The sequence below is a fragment of the Tigriopus californicus genome, chromosome 9 (assembly GCF_007210705.1).
Source record: "Tigriopus californicus strain San Diego chromosome 9, Tcal_SD_v2.1, whole genome shotgun sequence".
In the NCBI taxonomy this organism is placed as follows: domain Eukaryota; kingdom Metazoa; phylum Arthropoda; class Copepoda; order Harpacticoida; family Harpacticidae; genus Tigriopus; species Tigriopus californicus.
In genome coordinates, this window is record NC_081448.1 from 5,635,345 (window position 1) to 5,662,673 (window position 27,329).

General features: G+C 46.2%; 4 protein-coding genes across 5 annotated transcripts in view; 2 read left to right on the forward strand and 2 right to left on the reverse strand.

Annotated features, from left to right (window-relative positions):
• Nucleotides 1-18,159, forward strand: part of LOC131887048 (serine-rich adhesin for platelets-like) — a 34,721-nt gene extending 16,562 nt beyond the window's left edge. The window contains exons 1-7 of one of the 2 annotated variants that reach the window (XM_059235535.1): nt 1,774-3,523; nt 6,565-10,583; nt 13,568-15,019; nt 15,112-16,535; nt 16,608-17,277; nt 17,354-17,628; nt 17,721-18,159. In XM_059235535.1, the coding sequence (XP_059091518.1) occupies nt 3,021-3,523; nt 6,565-10,583; nt 13,568-15,019; nt 15,112-16,535; nt 16,608-17,277; nt 17,354-17,628; nt 17,721-17,993 (8,616 nt within the window). In that variant the 5' untranslated portion in view covers nt 1,774-3,020 and the 3' untranslated portion in view covers nt 17,994-18,159. Of the gene's footprint in view, nt 1-1,773; nt 3,524-6,564; nt 10,584-13,567; nt 15,020-15,111; nt 16,536-16,607; nt 17,278-17,353; nt 17,629-17,720 lie in introns of those variants that run through there. The other variant, XM_059235536.1, reaches the window with a different exon arrangement.
• LOC131887054 (uncharacterized) lies at nt 18,148-20,608 on the reverse strand. Its single transcript, XM_059235544.1, has 3 exons — nt 20,301-20,608; nt 19,616-19,780; nt 18,148-18,477 (listed from the first exon to the last, which is right to left on the reverse strand). The coding sequence occupies exons 1-3, from the start codon at nt 20,451-20,453 to the stop codon at nt 18,226-18,228; spliced, it is 570 nt and encodes a 189-aa protein (XP_059091527.1). The 5' UTR covers nt 20,454-20,608; the 3' UTR covers nt 18,148-18,225.
• Nucleotides 20,609-21,094: 486 nt separating this feature from the next.
• On the forward strand, nt 21,095-23,244 carry LOC131887053 (malectin-A-like). The gene is made up of 2 exons (XM_059235543.1): nt 21,095-22,247; nt 22,487-23,244. Exons 1-2 carry the CDS (start codon nt 21,668-21,670, stop codon nt 22,690-22,692), a joined length of 786 nt encoding a protein of 261 aa, XP_059091526.1. The 5' UTR covers nt 21,095-21,667; the 3' UTR covers nt 22,693-23,244.
• A 1,349-nt stretch (nt 23,245-24,593) lies between these two features.
• Nucleotides 24,594-26,133, reverse strand: LOC131887051 (hydroxylysine kinase-like). Its single transcript, XM_059235541.1, has one exon. The coding sequence runs from the start codon at nt 25,820-25,822 to the stop codon at nt 24,662-24,664; it is 1,161 nt and encodes a 386-aa protein (XP_059091524.1). The 5' UTR covers nt 25,823-26,133; the 3' UTR covers nt 24,594-24,661.
• Nucleotides 26,134-27,329: the final 1,196 nt, after the last annotated feature.

Below are 27,329 nucleotides of genomic sequence, written 5' to 3' on the forward strand. Positions count from 1 at the left end.
TGTTTGAAGTCCATCTTGCTTTGGGAATACAAAGTGTTCATTGCTCATGGTCGTCATCAAGGGGTGGCCAAGCAGCGACCCGTAAAGCAAACAAAACCGTAGTTAGTCGTGAAGTGCGATCGAGTTTGGCTTTAGGCTCCCGTAATGATGACGGACGGAGAAGACGGAGTAGACGGAGGAGGCGAGGTTCGTTGAAAACACTCGTTTTCCCTGGGTTTTCTCATGAGGTGATTTCTCAGTTGGAAGTCTCTTGGTATGTGTGTTGTTTGTTCTGGCATGTCGACGAGTGCACCATTCGGGTGGGATCTGTAATCAAGGCTTGAATGACAGACGAGTGAGTGAATGCCACAAGCCTTTTTCTGTATCGTGCCAAAGCCGTCCCATCTGAGAAGAAAGCGGCGGGAGTGAATGAAAAGAAATAAGGTCTTGTGGTGTCTGCGTGCTCACAATGCAGTGAAGGTGTCCATCAATCGTAGGAAGTTATATCCGTCCAGAATTCAGACTTCTTCTTCAAGCTTTGCTTGATCATCACATTCATCAATTCGCCCATCGACAGAGGCACACAAGGATCACCCAAGTGAAACACTTGTCCAAACACTCCAGCCAAGTCCGGACAGGCGAATGAAAGCGATCATTCTCTGTTGGATCAAGATAAATTAATCGGACCGTCACTGTTCCAACGCGGCTAGACCGATACTATTTGACGCCTCTTTTTATGGACGTGATATAAAAAGTGCGAGCTGGCGCTTAGAAGATACTGAATGAGGGTGGTCTTTGTTAGCGAGATCATATTCGTGTTTATCCATGAGAGGGTTGGAAACTCTCCTCTGGAGCTTGAAGAAAGTGAAACAACCCAGATCTTAGGCGACAGAGAGAAAGAGGACGAGGTCGTTGAATCTTGCTCTCCTCCCCTTGGAATTGGCCATCTACGTATGTAAACGTCACAGTTCATGATTCCCCAAGTTTCAAATCGAGCTTGAGTTCCAGAGTCTAGTCTGGACTGAAGCGAGTCTTGTGGCATTTCCGCTAAACTCAGGATCAGACTAGTCATTTGAAATTCACCCGGGAAGAGAACGAAAGCACGAACGTTTTTTTTCCTCTTCGAGACCGACCATCGTCTTCAAACGAGGGGTTCGAACTTGGAATCAACGATTTTTGCCGGTGATGCTGTTTCACTTCAAAGCAGAAGAAGAGCAGGGTGGACCTAAGACTTATGCTAACGACATTCAGCAACGGATGTGAAAAAGACCAAAATTTGTGTGTTGTCATCGTAAATGGCGGTGTAGTATTGTTTAGCGTTCTCTTGTACGTACGAGACACACTTGAACATTCACGTACGTATATGGTGGAGGGAAGTCAAGAGATTCGGAGGCTGTTGGTAGTTGGCCATTGAAGAGGTGAATCTTCATAAAAACCCACAAGATTGCCTGTTCTGAATACCTGCTTGAGAAAGAGTTTTCGTCGTCTTGAGGTGATTCAAATGCTAGGCAATCTCGTGACGTTGGTCATAAAGCCATATCGTTGACCTGAATTTGCCTCCTCATTCTTTGCCCACAATGCAATTCGATCTCTTTTCCATGACTCCCTGGCAGAACCCAAGTAATACGGCCAATGTTCTCTGTATGTGTGTGTGTTCAACAATGTAATGTAAATACACCGACACAGTTCCCCTCAATACCGCATTACATTGTCAAATTTCCCCAGTATTGTGGAATCTACTGGCAAGGGTCCTTACAACACTCGGACAAAGGAGCGAATAGTGAGTAGCGAACCCCAAAGCGGAACATTAGAGCCGAGCAGGGTAAACGAACAGAACGAACGTGAAAGGAAATTTCCGGTGATTGTTCGAACCGCCAAAAAGTGATTTTTTTTGTGTGTGTGTATATTTTGATATCCTGAGCTTATGAAGTCCAGTGGAAATAGTGACTAGGCTCTTGATTGACATTGAGTTGGTTTACGAAGATTGTGGAGCCCTCAAGTCACGGGGAAGTCTAAGTTTCAACGGTCATTATAGACTGCATCACGAGCGCCGGAGACTTCAATCTACTCTACTATATCCAGCAACACCACCGTTGTCCGCCACCAATCCGGTACACCAAATCGGGGTTAGAGGAGTGTGATGGTGCACTCAATTCAGGTGTAGAGGGTACCCTTGTTCTTCGTGTCTCTCTGGCTGTGTCTCTCTAGAGAGTTTGAGTTGTCTGTGTGTGAGTCTCGTCTCTCTAGTGCGAGTTCAAGCCCCTTCAAGCGAGTTTGTGAGAGGTGGTGTTGGTGGTGTTGCAGTTGTTGAAGAAGAGGGACTGGTGGTGCATGAGCGAGTTGAGTTTAGGCAGGTTGTTGGATGGAAACTCCGAAAAACCTACCCGTGCTCCTTCCCTCCCTCCTCCTTCATCCTCCATCCATCGGCATCAGAAACGCGGCAGCACTTGGACCCAGCCATGACGAAACGACATGAAACGCATGAACTGGAGTCATTACGACAACTTCTTTCTGTCTTCTTCGGCGAGTAGGTCTTGAAGAATTGGTGGAAAAAAGACGTTTGCCCTCTATGTACTGAGTAACGACTTCTTAGTACTTGCACACCACGCACCATACATACGTACCTACCACCACTACGACGAAGACTACTACCGCACCAACTTCTACTTCCACACTCACTTCGCTTCGTGGATGGAGTCTGCCAGAGGGAGTCTTTTTGGCGAGATTTGGAAGTGGGAGAAGCGCGGAGAATTTCGTCTTGAGGCCGATTTAGTTGAGAACCGGTGGTTTTAGAGTGAGGACGTTCGAGCATCGTTTCCTTCAAATAAAGTGAATTGGATTGATTGATCATGAGGTGTTGTTGACCAAATAGTGCCTCCTCTTAATTGACAAGCTGATTGTCGACGAAAACAATTCGACAAAGTGAGCTTCCAAGACGACAAGTACTGATCCCCACGTTATTAGACTCATCATTATCTTCCTCATCCAGCTACTCATCCACATGATTTGGTCATGATGACGGCATGAGTTAACTCGAAACCATGGCCTGGAAAGTGCTAGTGTCATATTTGAAAGAACCCGCAGTCATTGGACCTCACCCCGACAAAGATGGTTCTGGTGACGGAGACCATTCAAGGCGGAGACGTCTGGCCCCTGAGGGAGGTCAAGGCAGGGAATCCCCGGGCAGAGGGGAAATGGAAACCATTAGTAATTTGTCTTCCACCGACTCATTTGATTCAGATGGTCTATCGTCCATGACCACCAACACCTCGGCCACGTCGTCGTCGTCATCCTCCTCCTCCTCGGGTGCATCCACCCTGACTCGCAAGTGGCTCTTCCCAACGTCTCCCGGTGCGACGTTTCAGAAAAAGGAGCGAAGTGAGTCCCTGGAATCATTGGACACCCTGACCACCCCGAACTTGTCTCGGTCCAGAACCGATTGCTTGTCCCGGAGTGGATCCATTCGGATCCAAGACTCGGCTTTGCATCGTGGCTCAGTGTGTGGTTCCCCGGCATTTCGTCGCCGTAAAATGCGTGCCAAAAGGTTGGTGTTCGATCGTTAATTAGATCATCTGAAGTTCTCAGGATCATTGATCACAGCAAAAAATTAAATGTATATCGCCAGCAGCGCCAGTCGCCACCTAGCCCTTTTGCGTTGAGAGCGGCTTTTTTCTCTTCTTCCCCCTAAATTTTTTAGTTCCCATCGAATGAAAGTTCTCGTTTTGCTGCCCGAGGCTGCAAATTGTTTTTGTTTCACAACAAATATTGAAGTCTAATGGCCTAGGATCGCCCTCCCGTGCACCGCTGTTCCCGTAGGGACTATCGTAGCAGCACAATTGCTGTAGTAGACATCTCACACACACACACGCACAATACACATTGTGTACAATAGCTGAAGTCTCCTGCTGAGTTTTGGCTTGCATTTAATTCGAATATACAGTGCGTAAGGAGGGAAGGCCTTTCATTGTGTGAAGCTTTTGGCTTCTAATTCCATGGAGTGTGTAGTGTTACTATTGTACATTCAATCGTTCTGACGCACACACTCGTAATTAGTTGTACGCATTTGCCCCCGGTCAAGATCAGACACAAGAAAGTGTGGGAAGAAAAACACGTGCTGCGTCACTTAATTCTCGGACTTGTAGATATATGGACTTACAACGGGAGAGAAAATGTCTTGTGGCCTAAAGCATTCATCTTATGTGGAATTAGCATTAAATGTAATAAAAAAATATCTGGCCAAATTTGGGCCCAGAACCTGGCTTAGGGAATTCAATAAAATTGCAACTTGGTCAGCGATATGTGAATGGTTAACGATATTACTTGGAAACAACTCGTTTCACAATTAAGTGCTATCAAAGTAGTTTACTTTGAATTCAGACAAACTGCATAACTAATTTTTATCAATATAATTTTAAGAGAGTCCCAGTAACGGTAAGGAAGTCTACAAAGAAAGAGTCAGTGTGCCTCTGGCCCGAAGCAGGTCGATTTGGCGGGAATTCCTCTCACAGTCCATATTTCTAGACGTCCGTGATTAGTTCTACCAGGATCATCGCCATGATCATGATCATCCTTCTGTGCTTTGGAGCTGGTGGAAGCGTCTGCTAACCAGCTATTACAGAGTAAAACGTTCTGTAGTTCTGGCCAGGATATTACTTTGACGTAGAATACGCTTTTGATTTTGATTTCTCTTGCAAGTTCTTGGTCATCCAGAACTCGGGATGGATGGATGTTCTGGCTTCTGGCTTCGAAATGAAAGTGGTCAGTTGAAGGGTGCAATTTGGCGGCTACCCTATGCAATGCGACGAGTTTTGTCCTGTTCTTAAAAGTTACTCGCTCATTGTCCAAGTATCCAAATGAAGCTCAGAGGAAATAGAAATGATCTCAAAGAAGGGGTGCGAGACCTCCAATTTTCTCATCATTTCGCTCTCTTTCTCATACAAGGTGTTTTCTGGACCTTTCACACACACTGCTTGGGTGTCTTAAGGATCCCTCATGGTGTCGGTAAGGAGTGCAAGTCAGGAGCTAGCAAGATGAAAAGTGAAAATATCCGTAATTATTGCTTTCACAGACTTGTTCCACTCGTACTGAATTAATGCCACGTGATTAGCAATGTTACTCAACCACTTGATTTTATGGGGCGTTTCCGAGGAACCTCGTCAAAATGTTGATGAATGCTCTCGATCCCATATCGTTTGTGGCTCGCTTTCGCCCCGAAAAAATGTGCACAATTTCATCCTTTGATGTTCGACTTCCATTGCTGAGAAGGCAGCAGCCCATCCTTCCCACTTAGGGCAATGAGGGGCTTAGTTGACTTGAACCTGAAAATGCACTTGAATGCCGCCGTCTATCCTCGCAATTTAAGCCACCAAAGCCACCAAAGCCTATACCGTACCCGTGACCATACGTACATACTTACCTACCTACATTGCACAGTGCAGCACTTATGAGGAAGTCGAAGTCTCTTTAGAATGTGGACGAAGAAGGAGAGAAAGTACCCACGATCGTCATTACGTAAATGCGGGTTTCATTACGACGTGAAATTGACGAGCCTTCATTCTGTCCAAAGTCTTTTTCCCAACTTTTCTCCGTGTATGAGTGGTCAAAGGGAGAAGTGGTCGTTTCAATTGAAAAACGTGGGGAAATTTTGTCTTTCAAAAGCAAACCGAGTTCACGTATCCGAGCGAGAAAGTCGGAGGATTGATTGTTGGCTTTTGTTCTCAAACTCAAAAAATACGCATCACGAATTTAGGGGGAGTGAACTTGTCGCTCCTTCTGAATATTATGTGAATTTTTGTCAGAGGAAAAATATAGGTGGTATAATCTCGAATCTTCGAATTGACACAAAACAAAGGTTCATCCTGGAAAAATGGTGGATGTTTTTCTCGTTTTTTTTGTTGACGTATCTTGTGGGAAGCATACGTATCGTCGACTTTGAATGATAAGTCGAGGTTAAACACGCTCAAAAAAAAATCAAGATCACATACTACATGCATGGGTTGTGAACAAAGTCAAAAGAACGTCTTAGTTTGCAAAGATTGAGATAACCTTGGGTTTTTGAAGAACAAGAAGAAGAAGAGGTGGATGATGGTTTTTCTGCGCTCAAATTTGGCAGAAGAATCATGAGAAATTACTCACTATGGAAGTCGTTGAGCATTGTTGAGTCCTATTCAAGGCTTGTCATTGATTCATCGAGCTAGACGGATAGATACTACAGCCAGGCTTTTGCTATTGGCGAACTGACTCTGATGATTAACATTTGGTTATTATTACACACGTACAGGATTGCTCTAGATTTACTCAGCATTGGTCTATAAATCCTGTTGGAAGTTGTCAGGACCCTCCTACCCTATATCCGCCACGACGAAGTGCGTTTTTTATCGGGATCATAAACCCCTTTTACAATGGCTTCGAATTATCATCAACCCTTTGTGTCGTAGAACATGGCAGTGAAGGGTGTGGCTTCATGTTTATAGTTGCTTAGATCATGATGGCTACCTATGATAACGAGCTTTTCTCCCTGCATGGAACTCGCCTCATCCCTAGACTGTTTTTTGACACACTTTTTTCTACTCTCGTCTCTTGCAGTGAATTAAATCTGCCTCATTCCAACAAAACCATCCCCCGGACCCCTGGAGGGGGCAGAACCAATGGTTGTACCACTGGCATTATGACCACGAGTACGTCTACACCCAGATTGAACTCACCCAGCCGTCGGAGTGCTTTGCCAGTGCCCAAGTCTACCCCATCGCCTCCATCTTCATCTTCATCACCGTCATGCTCCTCCAATTCAAATGCGAAGAAACTCAGCAGTCCCGTCACAACCACCACCACCACCACCAACAACAACAACAACAACAACGCTGCCCCCACCTCCACTAATACCAATGGAACCGTAATGATGAGGAACAAGAGGGCCAACAACCCAAACCGATTACGTAATGGCAGTTATAGTCCATCGAGAAGTCCGAGAAATTCCATTTCCTGTCAGACTAGTTCAAGTCCAGTCAGTAGTCCGCGGAATTCCATGTATAAGGACACTCTGGTCATGAATAGTTTAAACAATATAAGCAACACATCGGATTCGTCTCCCAATTCCAAGCCAGTTGTGAATGCGAGATCTGTTGGCGTGCCAAAGCACGAGGGTGAGAATGACACGGCCTCAAATTCACAGAAGAAACACATGAGCAAGAACAAAGAGTCGGGCAAGTTAGTTGCTGGATCAAGCTCAAAGGGATCGGTGTTGAAGAGCTCACTTGGAGCTCCCGAAACCGAAATTGAGTTGTCCTCGGCCAAATCTGGAGGCCGAACTCGGACAAAGAGTAGTCTTCTTCCCCAGAGAAACTCTTTGAGCTCCGAGAGTCATCAAACGAAGCCTCAGAAAAGTGTGACGATCTCCGAGCCAATGTACGACCATCCCAAGCCTGTGGTGGCTGTGGTTGATCCCGTGAACTCGCCGAAGAACACCCTGGAGGAGGATTTTTCTCCCCAAGCATCTCCAACGTCCCCCTCGAACGGCTCATTATCTAAATCGAGTTCGGGTCAGAGGTCGCGAATCCCAACCTCTCCACCCAGTCCGACGAGCAATTCTGGTGTGAATAATTCCAAGCCCAACCAAGACAGAGAAGCCCCACTCACCAAGTCGGGCAACAAGCCATTGGCAAGCAAGAAGATGATGGCCAATATCAACGGTACTCAAGTCAAGTTGATTCAATCGCCCAAGAATAAGAGTCGTCACCACCATTTTAGTCAGTTGGTGTCAGCGGGACATCTGAACAAGTCAACACCGAATTCCTTGAATACTGTCGGAAAAGTGAATATCCGTGGAAAAGCCTCTGGAACAGCCAAACCGACCTCAAAGTCAAGACCTGTGTCACGAGAATTCGATTCATTTGTGGGGAAAGTGAACTCTGCCAGTTCGTTAGGGTCAGTCGAGGCCAAGAATCATTTGGTCAATTTCAATCCGCGGGTGAAAAAGACGACAGAAAAAGTGCCTTCCATGGGGAGTCTCCAGCAATTGGCTCCCAAGGCCAAATTTCGGTCCGATGGTGAGATCTCAATCTGTGGCACATCGGATCCCCTGAGTCATCACGTACAAGCGCAGACGTCTCCCAAGGGTGATTTGACCGGAATTGAGCAAGAAAATAAAAATCCCTCCATGCCATCAGAGTCAACAGGCCGTGAAAGTCCTGAACACGTCCACGAGGCTGCGCCCAACAATTTGGCAGCTCATATGGACACAAAAACTTGCAATGGAGAGCCTACGCGACAATCATCCCTGTCTACTCCCAAACGTCCGCCCCGGACTTTGTCCAGCGGTGGCGTCCACAGTTCAAAAGCAATCGTTGCCAATATTCCAAGTTCTTTCAACTCGCGCACCTCGTCGAGCACCTCTGCTTCGGCGACAGTTTCGGGCACCATCCCACAATGTGAGCGAGGGCAGAATGAGCATCCTCCTCCTCCTCCTCCTCCTCCATTGACGTGTACTTTGGACGAATCCTCACGGACAGGGAAGCGAATCGAGAAGAACGGTGGAAAGAACAGCAGGGGCAATAATGCCACGCCGGGGAGTGGGGCACGGATTCCCCCAACAACGACGGCTTATTCATCAGTTGAGCAGAATCCTCGGAGCTCTGCGGATGTGCAGTGTTGGCCCTGGGCTCTACAACAACCGACAGACGAATCAAGGACCAGTTCTGTGCATATCTCAGAGTCATGCTTAAAGTCGAGGAAGAACGCAGATATTGATACCAATCATTCACAAGTGAAGGGTCTGCGGGACTCCCTTAAAAGTGATAGTGCGTGTAAGAACCTAGAACGTCAGCCGCCATCTCGAAAGAGCAGACGACGGGATAATATCAAAAGTAAAAATAACACCAACAACACCAACACCAATATTGTCAAGCACGACTCTCATAGCACTGCTAATGGTTCAGCCAATTCCAAAAGTGCGACTTTAGATTGTGATATTGAGCGCGGTGGCTTTTTCAAGGCTCGAAGTCGAAGTCTCACGTTTTTTCAACGACTCGGTGGACTTCGACGGTCATTGAGTCGTTCGTTGGGTTTGAACCCGACATCGTCCCCATCCTCTTCGGAAACACAAGCACCTGCTCAAACAAAAGACCCATTGGCACTGTCCAAAGACGTTAATCATAAAACTAATCAACCGCTTCGAGCCAATCCATCAAACGAAGATCGAGATTGGGTCTTCTTTCGAGGGTTCAGCGGAAAACGTCGTGAGGACCTGATCGAGCCCTACGCTGTTTGCCACGGTCCGGTTTTGGCCATTCAATCGAGTAATCCATTTCCTCAGGCTCCGCCGAGACGGAAGCGACCCCGAAGGCAACAGTTGATCTCCAAAGAACAGAGTCGAGAGACGTCGCATCTTTTGAGAGTGGTCGACACCCTCAACCCGTTGAGGAGAAGTCTCTCATTTACCGATGCCCATTTCATTGCTCAGGCCGTCTATGAGGGAGACACGAAACTGATCGAAGAGCTCTACCCCGATTTTCCACTAAGCACACCCATATATGCTGTGATTGACAAATCGAAGAAAAATCACACTCGGAAGCTATCACAAAGACCCACTTCGGAGATTCACACCGTCACCCCCTCATTGTCGGTGGGAGTGGACTCGAGTCATTCCAAGAAAGCCGGAGCTATTGCCAAAACTCACAACAATGACCAAACACGGCAAATATTATCGTCACGTTCATCCCCTGGTCCACGAGACCCCCCATCAAGTCAGGCTCATTCTCCGTCCAGTTCAGAGAAACACCACCACCATCACCATCGCTTCGTCCAAGATAGGAAATGCCACCCTCTGGAAAGAAACTCCTTAGCCACAGCTGGACAAGAAGGTGTTGCCACCTTTATCTCTCCCACCACAACCCCCGTAGTCGATGGCCGAGAGTTTGAGCATTCGGATAGAATTTCAGGACCCAGTCGAAGAGTTATCGTTTCGTTGTCCGATTCCACGAATCTCATTGCAACCCCCAACAACTCGAGTGCTCAAGACAACTGCTACCACCACCATCACAACAGCAACAACAACAATAGCATCAACAACGTTATGAAGGGTATTGATGTTCATCGAAGTACTGCGAGTACGTCTTCCTTGACCACTACCACCACCACCACCACCAGTGCCACCACCATTTCCAGTGCTCATGGTTTTCGTCGAAGTCCTGGCCCCGCTTTTTGTAGACCAGGTGACCAGTCGGATTCTCTTCCCGTGCCTCAGCCATTCAAGAAGGGTGCGAGCACCTCGCGCTACAGGAAGTTGTCCAATTCAAGTGCAAATAATGAACAATTTCTGCTCAACAATTGCCATTCAAATGAGCAGATCGCTGTGTCTGCGTCGCCAAGACTGAGCCACAATACCCATTATCGTCAACAACAACAGCAGCTTCAAGAGCAAAAAGTTGTCAAGTCTCGTAATCATCATAATGGTTCGTCTCGAATGGACAGCGGCGGAGATCGGGTCGACGATAACAATGTGACATTCTCGTGTCCTGTGATGTTTGTGAAGCAAGATGATCCTCGGTCTCCGCATTTGTCCGTGGAAACTTCTTCGTCTCATTTCACGTCCGTGGACCATCAGTCAGGTATGAACTTCCACATTGTAAGGATAGATGATGTTTCCCTGGGCCCCAATTTACGTCACAGGATCTTTTTCAAGATTCCGCAAGCAAGACGAACTAGTCGTGACTTGACGTCTAGATTTTGAATTCAATCTCAGATATGAGGAAATCGTGTTCAAATATTTAAGCCCCGAATATCTCTCTACCTCTTCACTGTCTCGACATGAGCACAATTGGCAAACGGCTCGACATTCTCTGAGCCAACCAACGTTCAAATCGGCCGTACCTTCCTTCTTCTTCCCTTTTGTTCATTTGGTTCATTTTGCTCGATCCGGTCAAACTCTTCCTTTGTAATAAGAAGACAGCGGAATACCCGGAATACCGTTATGGAAACATTGGTAGTGGTCTGATCCTGTTTATTGAACAAATGGGGTTAGCTCTGAGAGTCTCCTGGTCGTTACAAATTCACAGATTGTGCCTGCTTCTTACTTCAAAATGTCTGTAAACAACTGCAGTCGATGGAAACTGGAATTTTGCACACTTTTGCTCCCAATCCTGTTCCTCAAGGGCAAGGAATTGAGCGAGACTTGAAGTTATACGTGTATAGTAAATACTAAATAGGATGGCCAGAGTCGTTCCCACTTTGCTCGGTAATTCCGGTCCCGATTCAATTTTGTCTGTTCATCTGCTACCCATCTCATAAAACGAAATGGACCTTCACAACGGATCTAACGAGTTTCGAGTGGAATACGTTAGAAAGATAGGAGAGAGTATTTCCCTCTTGCTCATATTCTAGCACTGGACTGACAAATAGTTCCTTCCCAGATATTCCTTGCATCTGGGTATGTCTGATGAGGCAGCTTTGTTGAGCACTTTCAAATCCAGTCCGTGTCGACTGCCTTCACTCCATCCAGGAAACAGTACCGTTCAAAGCGAAAGGACAACTCAAGGAATGAAATGTATTTTGCACTTCCGAGATGAGAAATAACGTCAAGCTAAGCTGCCAAGAGTTTCGAGACTAAACATCAAATAGCCAAGACTCCTTGGAGGCAAGAGGTATTTAGTATTTACGATAGCAGTGAATTGGGTACATCGAAAAGGTTTACCTGATTGTAATTGCTCTTAGTAATGATGCCTGGGGGACAATTTGTCAGAGCGGCTCAAGGTGCAACAAGTTAAGCATCTCATTACGTCACTGTTGAAGAAAAACGAAGAGGAGGCGGAGGACCTCACCCACTTTGTCAAGCCAAAGACTCGGGATTGTCTTGTTGGCAAATGCACGTGTTATTTATTCTTGGCTCATCTTGGAAACAGAGCTTAGTGGTTGTTCGAGCGTCCCATCAACATGATTTAACGATCGCTATCATGATAGGAATAAGTATATTTGGGAATGGTTCCGTGGGTGGATGGAAAAAACGCCAAAGCCTCGCCGACCGACTTGGGAACTCAAAACAGCTTCCATAGTTCGAACAACTTTTGGAGTGTGCTCTATTAATAGCAGTGAGGAATGTGCTAAAATCGCCAACAGATTCCTCGGTCTTGGGCTCCCTCCCGACTGTCATTGGACCACAAAACTGTGGTTTGGACAGAAAAAGTGAGGAGATAGAGCTGTCTGGCTCTCATTGGATACAGAGGCAGATAAAACGCAACCCCTTATCTGAGCCACATCTTTGGCCAAGCGGAGGCAAATTGCCCACTCCGAGTGAAACCGCCAACTGTCCACCTGAATTAATGCACATCTCTTCAATTCTTCTGGAAATTAACTCATCTCCAGCGGGGGCAGTTTCTTTCTTAAGAAGTGCTAGTGCCATGTGTTTTTAGCATTGCTATTTTTTGAAATTCCTGACATGCTTTTGCCACTCGAATATTTCCAACTAAAATCGAGGGAGAATTTGAAGTTGGGTCAAAGCTGTTGTTAAGTTGTTTCAGTAGTAAAAAATGATAATGGGGATCGGTTGGAGATGTGCCTCGTGGCCATAAATACTATTCCCCCTCCCCAACGCTCTTCGCAAAGTTGTCATTATTTCCATCTCGCTTTTGAGCAGTTTATAAAGATGCCGAATCCCTCCGAGCTGTTGGGATCGATCAATCAGTCATTTCGGTTGGGTAACGATCATTTCGTTAGATGGCATAGCTCCTATGCATCCAATTTTCCGACTATCGTCTACTGTTCCTCACCTCGATCCATTCAAAGATGAGCTCAAGGCTCCTAAATGAAGGAATCCGAACGAATGGCCGACATCATTTCCAATGTCTAGTTCTGACCAAAAGATTATGTCTGATGACCGAAAGATCGTGATTAATTCACGTTGAAGTCTACGGTTTTTTTTATCCACGAGGAGGCATTCCGATCACTTTGGGAAACTTGCTGAGACAAAGGCAAAATAAAAAGTCCGTTGAAAATCGGGCTTTTGTGATCTTTTCAGGAGGGGAGAAGTCATTTTTTCTTGTTGCTCTGTCTTCAATCGTTTTCAATGCATCCACACATTTGAACGAATCCTAACCAACAGACGGACATTTGTCGTTGATGTTTTACGACACAAGTGATAAGAAATCGCCAATCACTGTGTCTTCGCCAGATTCTGAAGCCAAGATCACAGTATCGTAGAATCGCACTCGAGCAACCCCCCTTCTACGTACTGTATCTCCGTACTAGATTGTTCGGTTGAAATGTGAATGGACTCGAGAGGCAAGTGTGGGTAGCAATTCAAAAGAACAAGGGGGAGAGAATTCGGAAAAGAGAAGCTCAATGAGAGGTATTAAATGTCAGTTTTCATAGCCTCGTTTCACTTTTTCCTCTCCAAGGCGAAGAACTTCACCACTGGATCCCCTACCCTCCCTCTCTCCCTCCCCAAAGTTTTGTCGGCCAAGAGAAATAATAATAGCCCTCAAGGCAACCCCTCTGTCCATCCATTTACTGAAGATCTGGGTAGAATAGCTCAATCCATATATGGCGGCGCAAGAAATTAGGGTATTGACTAACTCTCGAAATGCTTCTCCATTTGCAGATTTGGGTCCACCCCAAACGCCACCTCTCCCTCCATTGCGAATGGATCTGTTCGATCATGAGCCCTCACTGGTGATCTCGCCGTGGAACACCCATCAACATGGACGGCCTGGCAGCACCAGTTCCAATGAATCCTCCAGCGGCTGCAGTAGTGGAAACGGAAACGGACATCTTCAATTGATCGATCCCGATGAGTGGCACACGACGACCGGTGGTTCCTTGCCATCCCACCATCAACCCATAGAACGGTCACAGCCGCATCCGTTCGCTCAGCGAGCTCATACGCATTATTCTCAACGGCAAAACCAAAGGCAGAATCAACTGTTGTCCGATGAAAGAGAACGCTTTCAACCCACGCTCTCGAATTCGGATGGTGTAGCTAGTCGGACCCCCTCGGGAGGCAGATGCATGATTGGCGGGAGTGACATGCAACAGGACGTGTCGATAACCACATCGCGACGAAATGGAAGTGGAGGGGTGACCCTCTCGCCTGGCACTCTTACCGGCTCGCATGAGCTCAACATCAATGGTGACACTCGACACAATGGCCACCTGATTTACAACAATGTATCTCATTTGAAAAGCCATAATCGGATGGATTCGCCGAGGTATATGCGATCCGAGTCGGCAGACAGACTTCTAGACAATGAGCGTCTCTTACGAGGACAAGACAAAAACCAGAGCAAAAAGAACAGTGCTCCCGCTTTCGGTACGGCTCATCCTCGGGATGCTCTTGCGAGTTTCCATCACATTAGCCCAAGGGACCATTCCATCAAGGTCGAGGATCTGAGCAACGGAAATAGCAAGTTCGATTTGGACGACTCTTTCCGTCATATTTTAGCCAAAGCGGACAATTCCATCAGTCAAGCGGAGTCCATACTTTCAAGCCTTCGAGTTGAGAGTCATGCTGAAATCCCCCGATTGATGGACAAAGTCCATGGTGATCTCGATGACGACGAAGACCACGATAACGATGACGACGACGCCAACCACCACAATCATGACGATGACTCTGATCCTGAGCAACCCCATCTCGGCTCTGATATTGAAACGAATATTCGACGCCTAGAGAAGACCCAAGCCAAGATCAACGCCGCCCTCAAGACGTTCAGAACAGTCCAAGCCTTGTCAGACAACACCAACATCATTCGGAGCACCTTCCGACCACGTGGGGCTCTCGGCCATCATCCTCCCGCCAACTTCCATCCGAACGCCAATCTTCATCAGAGCAATTTGAACAATAATGAGTCCCAATCTTCCTCCCAAGTTGGACTGGCCTTCCAAAGCCTACCCCATCGAAACGATGGCCTGTCACGAAGTCATAGTCTGCCTCAAGGAGATGCAGCCGATCGATCGGGCAAGGCCCTCACTGCTCCCGCCAACATGGAATCCGCTGCAACTGCAGCTGCTCAGGTCCCTTTGATCGGCACAAATCAATCTACCACGTCAAAGGGTAAGTAGCACGCAATAGTAGACTGCCAACCTATCTGTATATTATCCCATCAAGTGATCTGGTTTTAACCACCCATTTGCATTGCATTCCAGGTTCTCTGCATCCCATTGTGGAACCCAATGCCCAGGGAGGAACGCCCAAAGGTCGCAAAACCAGCCTATTCCGGAGACATTCGTTCAGTTTGATCGCCAACAAGGAGAAATCTCCCGCTTCCGAGTGCAGTAGTACCCTTGATAGTGGATCCAGTCGGCAAGGCTCATCGACCCTTTGGTACGAAGGTGATTTGGAATCCGATGCTGGTCAGAAATCGAGTGGTCATCTCTACGACGAATCCCATTCGTACAGTGATTCTGAAGGCGGATTTTTGCCCTTGCGTCATCGCCTCCGAGGGCTCTTGGGATCGTTTGGTAAGGGAAAGAAGAAGATTCCTCGATCTGGATCGGGTAAACGACGAATACGAGTCGAACATATCGGATCTATTGAAGTCAAACATGCCCATGATCAGAACAGTCCCGTTTTGAAGGCTCAACTGGGCGAGTTTACGCGTCAGATCGAAAGTTTATCTAATGGCCGAGATTCACCTGCCAACGCCATCGGAGCTCGACAATCAATTGATACCAATCCTCAAGACAAAGAGCATCATCATCAATGTCAAGTGATATCGGGAGGAGCCACGGCCTCCACCAAATCCATCATCCTGCGACCAAAACGGGAACTCGTGAAGAATGACAGTGTGGACACCTACGCTAGTTGTGAGTCCAGCTTCAACGGGAACTCGAACCGTAACAGTGTGATCAGTGGGCAATCCGTGAGCTCGGAAAGTTTCGGTCAAGAGGATCATTCCGTATCGGATGACGACCGACGTGGTGGGGATGGGCACTCTAGCCCCCAATCCCACAATGATGATTTGACCCCTGCTCAACGACACGAGAAGAAAGTCTACTATATTGCGCGCGAAATCATGACATCTGAGCGCGTCTTTGTGGACATTTTACGCTTACTGAACGTGGAGTTTCGTGAATTCGTCCAGCATGCCCGCAGGGAATCCAAGAGTGGCATCATGCCAGACACGGATTTCAGTCGCCTTTTTAGCAATTTACCCGAGCTGCAAACCCTGAACGAGGACTTGCTCCAAGACTTTGAGGATAGGGTGGAAAACTGGGACACGCAAAAGAAGATCGCGGACGTCATCGTGAAGAAGGGGCCATTCTTGAAGCTCTACACCACCTACATCAGGGAATTCTCCACGGTCAACTACCACTTCGATGAGTGCTGTCAAAAGTACCCCAAATTTGGAAAGTTGGTCAAAGAATTCGAGGCGAGGGAGCGATGTCGGAATCTGAAGATCAAGCACTTCATGCTCAAGCCGGTCCAGAGACTGCCTCAATATCGGCTGTTGTTGGAGGATTATCTCAAGCATTTGGATCCTCAGTCGCCGGATTTTGACGACACCACGAATGCTCTTCACATCGTGTCCGAAGCTGCTGATCATGCTAACGACACGATCAAACAAGGGGTGAGAAAATATTTTTTGTTTGTCAAAAGAGACCTCCAATCTTAACCTTGTGTATCCTCCCTCCCGTTGTAGGACAAGTTTCGACGAATGCTCAAACTCCAATCCAGGTTGGGAGACCTGGAACTCATTCGACCGGGCAGGGAGCTTATCAGAGAAGGCGAACTTCAAAAGATCAGCCGCAAAGGAATTGGCCCGAGGTACTTTGTCCTCCTGAGTGATTGCCTCCTCTATTGCACTTATTCCGGATCGTGGACCGGCGACTCGACTAATCTCCGAGTGAGCTACAAGATTCCTCTGACCGCATTGCAAGTCCGGGTGCCTAATTACGATGACTATCAGAACGAATTCTACATCACGTCTCCCGTTCGAAGTTGCACATTGAGATCGTCCACTGTTCACGAGCGCAACGATTGGCTGGATGCCTTGAACAGCGCCATCGAGGACCATGTGAGCCGGAAAGCCACTTTCCATGCCGTCAACGGGCTACAGGATAACTTTCAATTCATCAGTCCGGATGAGGCCGGCAAAATTGGGAACAGCGCTCCAGTCTGGATTCCAGATCGGAGAGTGACCATGTGCCAGAATTGCGCCGTTGAGTTCAGTGTCCTGGTGAGGAGACATCATTGCCGAGCCTGTGGGAAGGTCATTTGTGCCACTTGCTCGGCCAATAAAGCCCCCCTTCGATACCGAGAGTTTGAGGCCGCCCGTGTTTGTGACGAATGCTTTGATTTTCTAGAAAGAGGTGGGATCACGAGACTGCGTAATATTATTTATATTTCTAAAGAAAAGTTTTTATTCGGTTTCGTTTCGCTTTCCAGAATTGGTTGACTTTGGGTACTTGAAATCTCGGTTCAAGAAGCGTGATACCTCCAAGCACCTCAATCGGTATGTGCCTCAAAGGTTGAAAGTGAGTGCGAATGGACAAGGAGCGCAAATGTGCGGGTATCTCAAGCGGCGAATGAAGAACAGCAAATGGAAACGTATGTGGTTCGTGCTCAAAGACAGAGTGTTATATGCTTACAAGGCCTCCGAGGACTCGGTGGCTGCCGACACATTCCCAATTTTGGGATACGATTTGGATACTTTGTCAGAGGTAAGTTTCGAAATACCATTTCCACCAAACCACAATATATTGCCAGAATGTCCCTTGGATGCAATCTCCAACCGATTCTATTTGGCTTGCAGAAAAACTTTGAGCTCTACGAAGGCGAATATGCTGGATTGGTGTTTATCCTGTCTCATCCTGGTGGCGAGTCTCTGGTGTTCTGTGCCGAGAATGATAATATTTGCGAGAAGTGGATCTCAGCCCTTCGAGAGGCCGTCCATTTTGACTTGGAAGATTCAATTCACAGCAATGAACAGCCATTACCGCCTCCCTCTCAATCACCAAAGCAGCAGCAGCAACAGGAACAACAACAACAACAACAGCAGCAACGCCAACAAAGACTGGACATCTAAAAAGATGCATCCCGATAATTTCTCCGTGACTCCTCTCTAAATTCATTCAGTACTAGTCTGGAATTGCTTGCAAAACCAATTATGTCCCTCTGGAGTCTCGCTCCAAGGGTGCTACGATTCTCGTTAACTCTTCAAAAATATAAACGAAACACTGTCAGACTTGAAACTGTTTACATTAATTACAAATACAAAACATCTGTAGGAATATGGACTCAGTGGAACTAGTTCAGGCTCACATGATGCTACAAGCCAAGTTCGTGGTCATCCGATTAATGGGATTGTTCACAATTTTGCTGTAATCTTCTCGAGATTCACCTTTGTCATAGGCTTTGAAGATGGACTCTTCGCCGGCATCCGCCAAATGAGGAGGGAGAGGGGCATTAAAATCCGCAGGCGGTTCGTCGCGCAATTCCCACACATCATTACTTAGGTGATCTCTAAGTCGTTGGCCAATCCGGGCTTTCTCGCGTTCGATGATTTGCTTCTATAATGGAAAAAGGCTCTTTATTTACACAATGGATTTCACCAAGAGACACTAATCAGATTGTTGTTCATGGCAGAAGACATGGACCGGGTTATAGAGCAAATGGAATATTGATGCGATCAACTAAACAATAGAGAGGATTACATTGTAGGTGCCTATGCTTGAACTGAAAATGGACTTTATCCCAAGTTATCGCTTGGCTTCGCTTGGCAAAAATATCAAAGGAACTTTTCTGGTGTCAACTTATTGACACAGACATATTTAACCTTTTGGAATTATTCGGCACGAAAACTAAACTTTTTTCGAATAAGAAAGCCCAAGCAAATCGCTTTCTATATTCCATGAATGGATAAAGATCAGTATTCATGGCAGGGAAACCGAAACTAAGGCATTTGTGTCCTTGTCTGGCTTCAAAGGTCGTTCCCAATTCCATCTTGCGTTCTTTTCTGGTGCATGTCGAACGATTATCTTTAAAAATGCCAAGATAAAAAGAGCAAGTGTCTCCCTACTGCTTTATCTCAAAATGCTTTTATATTTGCATTTAATTTATGATTTGATGAATAAGCTTGCATTCAAAGTTGATATGAATAACCGCAACACATCCTTTGCTCTTTTGCTCTTGGTGGCCATTTCGCCCAATGCTACTCTGAATCTTATCAAAATGAATTAACATCTCATGGCATACTTTCAGCATGTAGTTTGTCTACTAACGAACTAAAATTGGCCGCAATGAATTGGCATATCGCTTTGGCCCTTCAATGTCATTTGAAACAGTATAAGAGCACTCCAAGGTGTTCAATGGATTAACCAGGGTCCGTAGACAAGCCCAACAAAACACCTAATTAGACCGTGACATATTTCTTTTTCAATAGATCTCATTTCACCGAAATTTCATGACATTTAAAACTTCATTATTTGAGAAAAAGTTAATTTTTTGACATGATTTTGCAAAGAGTCTAGAAGTAACATCCTTGATATAGAGCCGCCTTATGTTTCTCCTTTGGCGAAATGAGTTCGACTGAATAAGAGCCGACAAAGCGATCCGAGACTTTTAAGGAATTTCATTGAATTTGGAAAAAATCAGATGATCTTCTTCCTTTTAATAAAAATAACACCAGATTGGTTTGATTGATCGTACCGCAAATTTCTTGTCTCCCGTCCGAGTCCAGGATAAACAATCATTATAGTTCTCTTTCCAATTCTGACAGGATTGAATTTCGCCATGGATGTAATATTGTTGGAAGCGGGATCGTAACTTGGAGCAAGACTTATATTCTTCGTTATAACAGTCGCATTTCCTCAACTGAAAGAGAAAGTAGGCCAATCCATAGATGAATACAACATTCTCAACAATATGCAGGCACTTCAATATCTGCAATCATAAAGTCAACAATGTTAAGGTTTGGAAAAATCAGGCCCCTTAAAATGGATTTTTTCGTCCGATTTGCCCGTCGTTTATGCGTGGAAAAGCGGCGATGAATTGAGAATGCTGAATCGTAATTCAAAACGCCTATTATCAATTCCATATGCCTTGAAAGCATGAAACGAAACGAACATTCAATTGCATCCGGCTAAATTGAATCAGATTCAACATTCAACAAGCCTCGATTAAAGGTGGGTGATTTTTAACTCCAAAGAAAAAAGGTGAACTGGATGTGATGCGTACAATGCAATTAGCCATCAGCCGAGATGAATATCAGGATTGAGGATTGTCATCTAATAGCACATAACTCGATCCAGAAATAGTATTAGTCCCTTGAAATCATCCAAGGCGGTAGACGGATTTGAGAGATCATTTTCAAGAGCCCGGACACTTGACCTACCATCCATGCGTAGGACAGGGTCTTTTGAACCTCCAGATGGGTCGGATTTCCAAACTGGGACGACGAGCCTAAATCCTCGGATTGGTAATGAGCCGATAACGGCGAGGACCGACTCGGCCGGTCCGATTCACTACTCATTGCACTCATGGTCATGAAAGCCAGGATGAAAAAAAACACAAAGGGATGATCAGCGCCCCTCCTCACCACTGGATGTGGAACGAGCAATAAATAGATGGATGGCAAATTGGCAATCGCTGCCCCTTCATGCAATTTTCACATGGCAGACATGCAAACCGTGCAAGTAAGGTGGCCAGCCAAATTCTACATGGGTGGCCAAAACAAAACTCCGTGGTTTCGTTAGGTAAATAAATGCCCCAGACAGGTTCTATTAGTCATAACATTCATGCCATGGCGAACATTGAGACGCTTCTCATGGATTTGACAGACATTTGGGATAGATCGCGTCTGTCGCTTTTGTTCGCCCATCGTTATCCGAGGTGGTCTAAGGCTCAGACTGGCGACACTGAAACGCCTTTGTTGACATTGGGAAACGATAATCCAGGGTGACGAAGACCACCGCTTTAGTCCCAGGACTGTGTCACCAACCCCAAACAAAACCCGGGGGGGCTTCAATATCGGCTGGTCCAACATGATTATCCACCGGTCCCAAGTGTCCATGCCCTATCTTGGACTGGTCGTTTTTCCTCGAAAGGCCATTATGGTATAACTAATCCAACAGTTCGACAATACCCACCTACCCCCTATAACGGATTGGCGACATAACTAACCCTGAAAGGCCGCAATCATGCCGCCGCTATTGGCCTAAAGAGGGTACGGTGTTCCCTGGTCCTAACAACTCATTCCGTACGTCCCGTATCCCACCGGCGTCCCGGGCGAAAATCCCTAATCCTCCAAGTGGAACACGTCACGAACACCCCTGGATCGGTGGGTGGGTTAGGGAACTGTAGGTATTGACGAGCCAGCTTTCTCTGGTTCAATCTGGGCTGGTTCAGTCAGTCTCCTTTCCCCTGGCCCTATTCCCCCTGTTCCCCTTTCCCTTGATTCTGGTCTTACTCTGCGGGTGGGTTGGCCGGTCTCTGCGCTCATGCCATAAGGCTGGCCCGTCCTTCGTTGAGAGCTTGGCCGAGATGGGTGAGTAGGCGCGCGGGAGAAGGGGACAAGCAAGAGGACGCAGTTTGAGGACGGGAACGAGGCGACAGCTCAGTCGGCTTTCCCTAGTTCTCTTGGGGTGAGTTTTCGTTCTGGACGGTGGGTTGAGCTCTGTGGCTCCGTCCAGATCGTTCTCGTCCCGGCTTTGGCCATCCACGGTAATACTTGATCCATATAAGACGTTGCCACCTTGCCCAATGGGTGTGTCAGCCGCATTCTGGGCCTGTCTTCTGTGGGTGTTGAGTCAAGAGGTCCGAGGCTTGGGTGAGATCACGTACGCCGTAAACTGCGGTGGCGAAGCGCACATCGACGTGTTCGGCATTCACTACCAGAAGGATCAGAATCGCGTGGGCACGGCCTCGGAATATGGCAAGCAACTCATTATTGCCCGTGTCCCACCCCCAGATCAGATTCTCTATCAGACCGAGCGCTATCACACCGGCAACTTGGGCTATGACATCCCGGTGGAACGGGATGGTTGGTATTTGTTGGTGCTCAAGTTCAGCGAGGTCTACTTTCATGCCCCCAACATGAAAGTGTTTGACGTGATTCTCAATGGTGATCTGACCATCGCCACGGATCTGGATATTTATGAGCGTGTGGGTCGAGGCGTGGCTCATGACGAGTACATCGAGTTCGAAGTCAAGCAGGGTCGAATCCTGTACGAGGGCGAAGAGTCGGAATTGACCCGTGGTCAAATGCGCGTCGAGTTCATCAAGAGCTACCGTGATAATCCCAAAGTCAACGCTATCGTGCTCATGCGTGGGCGAATGGAAGGTGAGACTACGTTCATCCGAGTGAATGCCCTCTGATGGGTCGTGATGGGCTTTTATGATTTCAAGTTCATAATTCCCGCGTTTGAGCCTGAAACTGTATGAGGAACACTTGCGGTTTGAAGTTGGTGGTTTGACATACACAAGTGTTTCTGTCTATGAAAGGAGCTTTAAACAATTCGGAATTCAGACGAAACATCGACAAAAAAGTGACATGAATGATTTTGCGTTTTCCTTTTTCAGATTGGACGCCATTGCCTCCATTAGCGGTGGATTCGGACGATGAAGAATTCACGGAAGATCCGCTGGAGAGCACTTCTAAGCACAGGAACCCTAGTGGACCCAAGACCAGGGATCCGTATGAAAATTACGACACGACTGCTCTGCTGCCCATTTTTGTGGCCATAGGCGCCTTCATTCCACTCGTTTTCTGCTTGTGCAAGCTCTAATGATCTCAAACGAGCATGTAATTGTTTCATCACTCACAACTACCAACAAAGCCATACCCTTCTCCACTCCCATTCATTCATTCATTCACCACCCACCTACACACCGATGCATCAAGTCAAAGAAAGCAAACTGAACGGCTTTGGCCCGCTCATTTGGAAGTCTAGTCTATGCCAGTTCAATGCCTATTATCATCCTGATGATTTATACACATTCCCACCAGAACGATGCCATATTTTTTGTTATCGCACTTATTTTGCATTGAAGTCGATTTTGTTTGCTGTGGTGTGATTTCTTTTTCACCTCGACTGAAGAACCGTTTCAATTATCTTGTTTTCTTCTGTTCTTTTGGATCTATGTGACCTTGAATTGTGATTGTCCCGCATTGATTAGCCCCTTTTTTATAACTGGAAGCTGGGAAAAAGAGCTCCCGCCCATTTTGACGAGTATTGTACTTGTTTCAGTACGATAAATGCTCTAGAAATCTTAATGTTCCTCTGCAGTCATATTAAGGACTCGAGATAGCCCATTAAATTTCATATTACCACAATTGAGCTGAACCTGTAGTCATTGACCTGAACCATTTAATACTTGTATGTAGAGTTAGTAGTAGCTAGTAATGTGGTATTATTTTTGCGGTGATACTGAATACTGGTAACATGTAAAAGTAGAAATTTGGCCACATTTGTGTCGCAAAAATCCTCTAGCATCATCAGTGGGCCTCCAGTTCGGTGTTGTTTTCACACTTGGTCAGGCATTCATTTTCAGATCCACCTGTGCACAATTCGAAAGCCTCTGGGCCTACAACTTGGGCTGTGGCCTTATCCATAGCCATGGCATCTAAACCGTGTTCGACCTTGGTGAATCGAATCTTTTTCAGAGATCGTTTCGACCCATCTTTGTCGATGAACGTTGGTCGAATGAATTCCGCCTTCCGGCGGATCTCATGCCCCTTGGCGCCACACCTCCTATTCCAATCCTCTATAAACGAGTAGAAACCGGTTGGACAGAGTGGCTTTTGCCGACTGGATCTTCTAAAACTGGCCATGAAGTGTTCTTCGCCTCTTGTCATGATAAAACAACTGCATTCCCACGTCTCCTTGAACTGCAAGCAACGAGAAGATCTTAATGATCCTTTGACAACAAAGGTGATTTCCTCGTTTTCTTGCCAATCAAAATCCATCATCGATTTCAAGCCCTCACCCTCGCCTCCAAATCTTGAAACCTCAACTCCTGGACCATGGTCCACAATTTCCACACCATTCCCTTTCCCGTCGTCCCACATCGAAAAAATGGCGACGCGGCGACCTTTCGTGATTTCTTGAATACCCGAATATCCCCCTGGGGACCAGCCCACCACACAGAAGTAGGTACAATCTGTGCTCTCTTTCACTCGAATGGAGCATTGAAGCTCCCAATTACTTGAGCAATCATCTTTTGTCAGGCCTTGATAATTGAAATGTGTGGAGCACGCAGGTTGGGCCTTGTCGTGGGTGGGAGTTGGAGTTAGGGTCCAAGTTTGAGCAGGGTTATTTGGAGACAAAGGTTGAAGAACGCATTTGTTCTTGAGAGCAGTTATGGCAAGGTCCTGGCTCGCAAAGAGTGTAATCCTTTTGTTGCTCAGCATCCAAGAGCTGAAATGACATTTTTGTTTCGGAGTGGGAACTAAAACGATCTCAGCTCCCTCCGAGGCTTTTTTCACACCAAGGCACAGTTTGGGATCGAGCACTGAAATTATCTTTTGGTCTTCCCAAATCCAACATTGATTTTCTCCTCCATGGCCGTCGAAATATAGACAAATGGGACCCTCTGATTTGGCATCACTTCCAGGAATGTCAACAAATTGCCCTTGGTTGGAGAGCAAAAAGGCCATTGGTCTAAGATGGGGTGGGGCCTCGTAAAACTGAAAAAGTGAGTGAAAACGACAGTGGGATGAAATCAGGGATACTCGGCAGCATGTATTTTTTTTTCTTATTCAATTTTATAACTATCGATAATTTCTTGCCAATCATTGTGCAACTGGTCTTTTGGATAACGCCAAAACTCTTCCACCGCCTTCCATCCGGTTCGGGCCGAACATAGAAGGTATTCATTGCCGGGATCTTGCTGATAGGAATAAGCGCCCAAAATCAGTGACTGTGCAAATCTTGAGGCTATGCACGTCCTCAAGACATTCATCTCTAGATTGGGAATCTTTCGATGTTTCATATAGCCAGCTATAACGTGTCCGCCCGCTAGATTGGCATGAACTTCCGAGCTCTTGAGCATCATGTACATAATCGTGATGGCCAATTCAAACACAAGCGGGTTCTTCTGTGTGTCGCCGAAATCGATAACTGACACCATTTCATATTCTAGAGAATTTTGGGCCTTGGGTTTGACGAGAATGTTTTGTTCGTTGACATCCCCATGGATAATGCCCTTCTCCAACTCATCAATATGAGGAACAACTTCTAGGTTGAAGGCCTGAATGATTTCGGTCATAAGAGTCAATCGCTCAGGATCCTCCACGGCAAATAAAAAGTCTGATAACTTGGGCACATTGGAGAGGAACCAGATCAAATTGCGAGTATCGAAAGCAGGATGGTGGAAGGACTTTAATGACATGTCCATGCGACCGATATATTCACCGCATTGGAAGAAGTGATCCGTTGTCCAGGGTTCAATTTCATCGAAAATCTTGCCAGGAATGAAGCGGAGCACTCTGACCATGTATCGACGAACTGATTCGTCGCCCATGTTATTAGCGGCCCAATCATCCGATGAAGAGATATCCATTTCTTCTAAGCTTTTGAACTCTCCACGCTTATTGGGAATGGGCAGAGGAACCTCGAAACCATGCTCGGACAAATGGAACATTAGTTCTTTTTGAGCGTCAAAAAAAGCACTCTCTTGAGAATCTTTGCTGTTGGTAATTTTGAGGACGTATCCATCATCACAGATTGTGTTTAAATGTGGATTGTCATTCACATGATCGGCCTTGAACAAGAAATTTCGATCATCATAGCTGTTTAGCTCTTTGACTTTCTGCGTTTCCAATCCGTACAGAGAGTGGATCAAGCGGAGTGCCTTTTCTTGGGTCACAAAGGGCTTGATGATCTCTCCAGGTTTGATTGTTTCACTCTCAGCCATAATATTCTTGACATAAAATAGCAGATGCAACGCCGTTTTTCTATCTTGAACTGATGTTCATCCGAAATCGGAGTCAATGACGTGCTACAAACACGTACGTTTTGAAGACAAGATAAATGCACAAGTGTGATCGCAGTAAAAATCGATGCAATGTAAACAAACTGCTGAACATGCTCCCGATTAGACTCCTAAAAAAAGTACATTCGCATCTTAAAAGGAGGCGATTTCGCCAAGGTTGCCACAACTAGTTGTATGTAGCGTCCTTGAACTTCGCAATCCAAGTACCACATGAATAGTGTACGAGTACCTGCCAACAGCTGAAAAAGAACTCATATCATATCTTTCCATCTTTCCCCACATAGATGGCACTCCTGGTTGCCATGAAAGGCAATCCAAACTGTCATTTCTGACAGCCTGTAAAGCATCTTGATCTAAGACTATATATGTATAAACTGCTCGTTGAAATCGTGAGGCTGACTTGGCATTCCTTGGCAATAAGCAGTAATTTTAGCGCTCTCGTCGCATCAGTTCAGCTGATGCCAAAGCCAACATAGTGGCAAAACATTGAATTCTGTAGTAGAAAAAACATCGAGTGAGAGTGTTACATTGAAGTTGGGTTAAACTACACTTTAGGGGACACACAGAAGTAGCGGTAAGGTAGGTAGACGAGAGGAGGTGGTGAGGGGGGCGCAAGTGCGCACAATCACAGACCATTGAGGGACCGTTGTGAACGAGCGGCAACGGCAGTGATGGGCACACCATCGAAAACTGACTGAATAGATTAGGAAAATTGGCAATTCGGCAATGTTCAAAGAACTTATGTATGTGAGTTGTAACTTCCTAATCTTAGACTGTACTCAGAATTTGAGGACCAAACACTTTGCAAATGCCAATACCATTGGTTGCAACCCTACAGAAGACATGGTTTCAAAAAAAATATTTTCTAATGCAATTCAGTTGAACAAGGAAAGTGGAGTTGTTCAAGCGGTGAGCTCGAATCAGAAGGCGTTTTTCTCTTATGCAAACTTTTAGAGAAAGATCAAACACCCTGTAGGGCCTTTTGAGGTCAATGGGGAAGCCATAGACAATGTAGGGACTATGGCCAACATACTTGGAGATCAGTTCTCTAGTGTGTTTTCAACTCCACTGAGTTTAGGAGCAACAGTCCATTGCTCTATTGATGAGTTTGTTGGGACTGGCATGGCTTGTCAAGCTGAGCATTTAGATGATCTTGTAGTCACAGATCAGGATGCTTTAGAGGCCATCAGGGACTTGAGACTCTCGAGCTCCCCTGGCCCTGATGGAGTGACATCTCAGTTTCTGATGAGATGCTCACAGGTTCTTGCTCCTGTCTTCTCGTACTTGATGCGTTGCATCTTGGACCAGGGCAAGTTCCCCTCTTCTCTGAAGGTAGCTCATGTTGTTCCAATTTTCAAAGGGGGAGATAAGTCACTCCCCAGTAACTACAGGCCTATTTCTCTCACTTCGAATATTGCGAAGGTGTTTG